Source organism: Haliotis asinina, chromosome 2 (genome assembly GCF_037392515.1).
Source record: "Haliotis asinina isolate JCU_RB_2024 chromosome 2, JCU_Hal_asi_v2, whole genome shotgun sequence".
NCBI lineage: Eukaryota > Metazoa > Mollusca > Gastropoda > Lepetellida > Haliotidae > Haliotis > Haliotis asinina.
In genome coordinates, this window is record NC_090281.1 from 7,370,742 (window position 1) to 7,377,942 (window position 7,201).

Genomic DNA, 7,201 nt, shown 5'->3' on the forward strand with positions numbered 1-7,201 from the left:
TGACATCGGAGAGTGCAACCAGCTAATTACTGACTGTGAAACGTTGCCAGCTCGTGCCACGATGTTCTGTCTTGTTGGGCAAAAGAGGTTCCCGGTACCCTCCGAGACATTAGCTCTTCCCGTGACTAACAACGTTTCATATCTTTTTGAATGGTCTCATGCCTGTGCGGAACCGATAATGCTGGCAGAAATAACAATTTTTAACAATCTATCCATCCTCAAACGAGGCAACTATTACGACCGTCAACAGCTGTGACCGCCAAGCATGGTCTTACACTTGAGACTTACATACCCTGTTCCAGTTTCCAACTTCCAACATGCACATCGCTATTCCTGAGGTAGCATACTTGTATGTCAAAACGAACAACCCACGAATAGTTTTCGCTGTAAATCTGAATTTTATCCCGACCCCTTTAATATGTACACATCATAGAAAACGGCTGCACAACACGGGCGTGTTTGCACGAAATTCATAACACGTTGTGAAGGGAATATTCATTTTCCTAATTGATGTTGGGTCGTACAGTACACACTGAATAATATCATGGACTATCTTATCCAATTATAATATTCATGTTTAATAATGTTCCATTATAATTAGTTTGCAGTGGTGTTTATTGACTTGTAAACCTAACCGATATTACAATGTTCCATTGCAACATGTGTACAGATTATTATAAATCTTCACACAACTGTTACATGCAGTCTTAAAACCAAATCACACTGGTTATATTCCTTCTAGATTGACTGTCTGAACGACTAAGTAATCGAACAATCTCAGAAATGCTGGGCTCCTCTTTACGTCTCTCAGATGGTGTTAACTCGTTCTCTCCGTTCTGTCCGCTCCCAGAATCAAGATCTCCTCTTAGTTCCCCAAGTTCATCTCAAACACTTTGTTCCACAGGGTTGGTGCCGCAAATGTGCATGATCTATGGTCATTGTCTTCCTTTCCACATAAAAAATGCATCATCCTTAGAAGCATTCAAAATCGGGACTCAAAACTTTCCTCTCAAATGAATACGATAATGTTTATCAGTCAAATATCACGATGGTCATTTTGACTCACTGTTATATTTTCCCAATAAACTCTTGTGACTGTTTGTATATGCAGCACTTTGGGCATGTCCTGGATGGACTATAGAGCACAGGAAATATCCATTTAGTGTGATTGTTATCAACACGACTAATCTGTCCTAACCCTTCATTATGAAGACCAATGTACGGTCTGGGTAATAAGACAGCCCAGTAGCAATATCACATTGTCGACGAAGTAACATGGTTGACGCCCCATGTTAACTCTACAGTATCCTTGTACACGGGCTGTATCCTATTGTGGTGGAGTAGTGCTCATTATACTGATCATGCATCACCAGATAGACTCCATTACGTACTCAGCCTTCTTATAGGTAGAATAATGCTAAGGGTGGCGTTAAATAACAAACGTAGTTGGAAAGGATTACACCGGTGCTGAAATAAACTGTATTGGCACAACATGATAGGGATATTGGTATTTTTATGACTGATAATTCATCAGAATGACAATGAATAAATACATCATAATTCATAATAATTTCCATATCTTTATAATTATCCCTTACTATTTTTGTCCAGTATACCATTCGAAACAGGGTTTGCACCTGACATTGGAATTCAACCATACAGTACTAATGTTATAAAATGACTGTTATATACTGGACTGGAGTGAAACTTTTATGGCCGCAAAGCATCACGGTATTGTGTTAGCTACATCGTAATCGCCATGACGGCAGCCAAACACTTGGCCCAGTTCACTTGCATTTTAGGGGTGTGGAGGTATTCATTTTGTACATGCTGCTGCAAAGAAATAACCTTCCTACACCCTGGCCTTAAATTATGAAGGAGAGAGATAGTACCTTATCCCTGCCGGCTGCCATCCGGTTCAGCAGAATGAAGGACCAATAAATCTAAAATAATATACTTGTGGAATCACATGTCCGCCATATGGAATACTTGCCGAGTTAACTCCCTTGCATTTTTATGAATACGTTACGAAAATACGAAAACGAAGGCGGGTGAGAAAAATACACTCCAAAAGTGTAATGGTAAAATTAGGCAACATGATATTCCTTTTTAATGTCTGCATTCTTTACTTGAGTGAATACACCAAACACATTAACCTGGAAAGTCGCAGTAATGAACGTAATAATTCCATGATTATGTTGTATGTCTGGACTATAAGGGTTGGGAGGAAAAGTATTGATCGTACCCAAACGACGCGGATTGTCGCTGATAGCATCCACCACGTGATTTCTTACAATATTGATTGGAATTATCTTGTATGAATCGAAGCACTGCCCAAACTAATTGGCATCAAGTTCTTGCAAACACGTGATCAATGTCTAGTTGTACAACGATAGATAAGGTTCATATCAAGGTCAGACTACAATCTGCTGATTTCACTTTTTGTCTGCTTTGTTTCTCACAGGGTCGCCTCCGTGCAGGTAGGATTTCAATATATTTAGCCATATATCAAGTTTTGTTGTTGCGATAGATAATTAGTTTTGAACAGTGGATGGGAATTTTTGACAGCTACTGTCCCTGTGTTCGTTTAGTTGAACAAATGACTGTGCCAGCATCACGGAACAGTTGGTCACTTTACATAACCGGTAAAAAAGTTCGTATCGAGCACTGAGAGTGTATATGCTAGAGTATAAATACGTCTAGGCATTAAACATCCAATGCAATAACGCTTATAAGGGTACTGGAACATGTCCTATAGTCTGCATGGTCCGGCCCACAACAGAGCTAGACAAGCCAGTAATGGGTCATCCCTGATTTTGACCATTTTGAGGAAAGGTCGATTAAGTGGGACATCATTTCTGTCAAAGTTTTTATAATCCGCATTGACTTACGTCTCAGTATTTGGTTACTATAAAAATGATTTTTTAATAATAAGCTATTTTATTTTTCAGTAGTAACTGGCGGTTCAGTAGTATATTCTATCAGCAACAATTCAGGTTGACTAGACTACATCAGCCACACATAGTGACGGATCGATCCATTTAAGTGGGATGTTACATTGTGTATGGCATACACAGGGATATTTGGCACGGAAATCACGAATGAAGTTTAATGGTGTGGATGTTAAATTATTTTACATGTAACTGTATACACATGACACTGTCGATTTGCCGCTCCTAGATATGCATCATGTTTATCAAATTACACGTTAACACTCATTCTGATTCTAAACTTTGGAGCCCCAAGGCATTGCTGCTGGCATGGGGTGGGAATATTGTCTCGACGCGAGAGTATCCGGCCACATCACGTCAGCATCTTGTCTCAATCAGATGCAGAAGACCGCATCTCCTCAACGTCTTGTCTTAATCAGATGCAGGACACCTGATCTCCTCAACGTCATGTCTTAATCAGATGCAGGACACCGCATCTCCTCAGAGTCTTATCTCAGTCAGATGCAGAACACCACATCTTGTCCGGGCCAGACCTGGTTAGTGTCACGAACAGCTTTGCATTTATGCATTTTAATCGTTACCTTTTGTCCTCATATTGATCTTTCTTTCAGGATGTGGACGCCGTTGTGTCTCGTGGCTGGCCTCCTCCTCTGTGTGGGAGCAGTGAAGTATGTCACCTTCCCCCAGTAACTGTCACGTGTAGATCAACGGAAACACTATCATTACATCATCATATAGAGGCAAACACTTCGAACTAGAGTTACCTGTGCAATGCAGTAATAGTGATTCTTAACATAGAAAAAGGACACCTTTGTTAACATTACGCGACGATTAAAAGTGCCAAACGAAATTGCGATTCTGAAAAGGCGAATCTAATGTAAATTGGATAATTACAGCAACTCTAACATAATGTTCCTAAATATGTACCTGAAGGGCAAGAGGATAAGACTGTTGAAAAGGTGCATTGTTATTTTGTGAAGGCACCCCTCAACGACAACAGCATGGGTCGAGCCGAAGCCGACACCGTTGAGTCTGAGGAATCTGTTCAGGATAGTGTTCTGGAGAGAGGACTTCAATGGCGATGGCGTACACTCTCTGTTGGAGTTCGAGCATCTGTGGAGTCTGTCTGACATGGACGGTAACGATCTAGGGAAGAGATGCGATGAGGGCCCTATATACTGTCTCAAGACATTAAATTATCTAATTTCTTTCTAAGACACCTAGGTACACGAGGCTGGCTCAAAATAGACTCTTCTTATAACAAGATATGGCTTTGTTTGAGACACAAATTGTTGTTTCTACTCTGCATTGAGAAAATCATCTTTGGTAAATGATTATTTTGGGATGAACTTGACAAGCAGTTTTATCTGAAGAATGTTTGAATTGCTTTGTTCACATCTTACAATGTTTGAATGGGCGACATTTATCTCCATTTGTTTGAACAGTTGCAGTTAATATCGTTAAGGCTTCTGAAAATTTTGCACATTTGTAAATCGGTTAAAGGACCCTCATTATCTCTCTACATTGGTCCAAGATTAAACCGGCAGAAACAATAGTTGATATTGCAAAACTGAATTATTTACGTTTACTTGATAATATGTTACACAAAAAGTACAGTTTGACATTTAACCGTCACTACACCTCGACTCCAATGGAATTAACGATACTAAATCTGTTACACTCAAACAGCTGACATATTGTTCACAACTGCGTGTGTATGTCAGTGTTACCCTCTGATAGTCTACAGACCCGTGAAGGTCCCGGGGTAGAATAGGCCTTCAGCAACCCATGCTTGCCTGTCGTTAGAGGCGACTAACGGGATCGGGTGGTCAGGTTCACTGACTTGGTTGACACATGTCATCGGTTCCCCATTGCGCAGATCGATGTTCATGTTGTTGATCACTGGATTTTCTGGTCCAGGCTCGATTATTTACAGACCGCCGCCATATAGCTGGAATATTGCTGAGTGCGGCGTAAAACTTAACTCACTCACTCACTCTGATAGTCTATAACGCTTTTTGTAAGGAATGTTAGACATGATTGCAGGTACCACCCGCTTCATCTGACATCCACACTACACCCGATCGAATATACTCGATAGATGTAGGATAAGTGAGTCCCTAACCTTTATGAATGTATTCTTTGAATCCCATCCTTCACAGATCCTGGTCGTAAGAGCGGATGTTCGTTAGGAAGATGTTCCCGGTCAGCCCGTGTCAGTTCAGTTAAATTACACCACATTTCTCCACACAATACATTTCTGTCAATAATACTAGCTATTAGCCCTCAGGGACGTTACCACGAAATGTATTACCCCGAAAATTTAAACGGTTCGAATGAATCAAACCCCCTCTCGTGATTTCAGGCAAGTAGTGATTTCAGGATAATAAGTCTTTTGTTGCATTAACTGGAAGCTAAAATGAGAGCAATATATAAACTTTAGGTCAAAAATATTGTCGAAAATGTTCGTCATTGTGCCTCTAAGTCCAATATATCCATTTATTTCAGACCGGGGCTGTGAGATAGGAGTTGTGTAGTACGAACATTTAAGAGCGATACTGTTTATAATTTAATGTGTACCTTAGAAACCATATTGGCATGATAAGGGCGACTTAGAGGAGTCGTTAAAAGAATGAGAAAAAACTTAACGTTCTGGCATAAGCTTAATTCGTACAGAATGTTCAGATGGGCACAAAGGTAAACTCAGTTTCTAATCATTATAGTGCGTAAGGGTCATACGTTCTTAGTTTTAAAATGGACAGTTCATTTCCTTTATGTGTCACCAAAGATTTATTATATATCATAGCCTAACATCATATAGATATATATTCCTGTTTGACTAAGTCCTTCATTAATCAGAGGGGATAAATGTTATGCCACTGTTCTTGAAACAGATTAACATGTACTTTGCCTCATAACAAAATGACTGACCATACGAATTCGAAGCCATGACAACTCGAAACGTTCATCTTAAGATATTTTTTAATTCAATGTTCACATATCATCTACATTTGAATGTAAAGGTAACTAAACGTCTTCATCCGAACCAGGCTGCCATTCTGACAGTTGATGCACAAAGATCTACCAAAATTCTCACAAATCTATACAAAAGATGCTCACACGGTCACAAACTCCCATGGGCTAAACGATGTAGTTTAACAAAACCATTAAACCGATGAAATCAAAATATACAAAGTTTCCCTATTCATCAGTGGTACATGAAAGATATGTGTTAGTGGCACAAGTTATCTCCCTTGGTTGAAGGTGATGGCTCTGTAACCAAGACAGAGTACATGTACTCAGATCAGTTCGGAAAGTTCACCAGCACAGAGCTGTACAAATACTTCGACCATGATCACAATGACGTCATCCATCTGCAAGAATTACCCCGGATATTCACGGAGTATGATACAAACTGTAAGCATACGAATCAGTTTCTGTCTTCCTGATGTCCCATGTGTCCACGTTCAATGTTCAAAGTGTAAAGACGGAACTATCGTGACTATCCTCTAATAAGCGCTGTGTGTTGGATTACTTAAGGGAGTTGCCTGTATGATGTCGCATAGGGACAAAATACAATGTCGGTTTACAGGGATGTCAGTATAGAGGGAGCACAATATGCATAACAGTACTATATATTCAGTAAGCCATACAATCAAAGTGATATTCTTCCACATATTGTTTTCAGTTGACGGCTTCATTTCTGAACAAGAGTTTATCGAGGAGAACGTCAGGGTTCGTACATAACTGGTTACAAACTATCCACCTACTTGTGTTGCAGTTCATGTAAATGACTACATCGCTTCTGTCAGTGATAATCTTTTATCATTATCAATATAATTTATATTAATATATGGTTCTTTGTACTTCCAGATATACAAGTTTATCACGACAGACCTTGGCACCGATAACAGTTACTTTGGTGAGCTTTTGTACTTGTTGTTTTTGTAGGATTCAATCATTTTTTCACTCCTTGATCTGGAAGTAAGTTAAAGCCATCTATTTTCCTAGGCAAATATTGTATTAATGTAATGTCATTTAGCTATTCACGTTTTAATGTTATTTACGAGTTCGCGGTTTTCCAGCATTCATTTGAGACACATAATATTGGAAGACATTACGTCTGTGGACAGTGAATCAGGATTTAAGGGCTTATATTAAATTGGAAATTGGATTAGCTATCATTATGAAATATAATTACATTTGTAGTTCACCTTCGCCAGGTAAATAATGCAACAAATAGTAATTAG

The 7,201-nt window shown here is 39.3% G+C and overlaps 1 protein-coding gene across 1 annotated transcript; it reads left to right on the plus strand.

The window, feature by feature from the left end:
- Positions 1-1,759: 1,759 nt before the first annotated feature.
- LOC137274783 (uncharacterized) lies at positions 1,760-6,902 on the plus strand. Its single transcript, XM_067808117.1, has 6 exons — positions 1,760-1,812; positions 3,563-3,637; positions 3,932-4,089; positions 6,216-6,368; positions 6,640-6,686; positions 6,825-6,902. Exons 1-6 carry the CDS (start codon positions 1,760-1,762, stop codon positions 6,900-6,902), a joined length of 564 nt encoding a protein of 187 aa, XP_067664218.1.
- Positions 6,903-7,201: the final 299 nt, after the last annotated feature.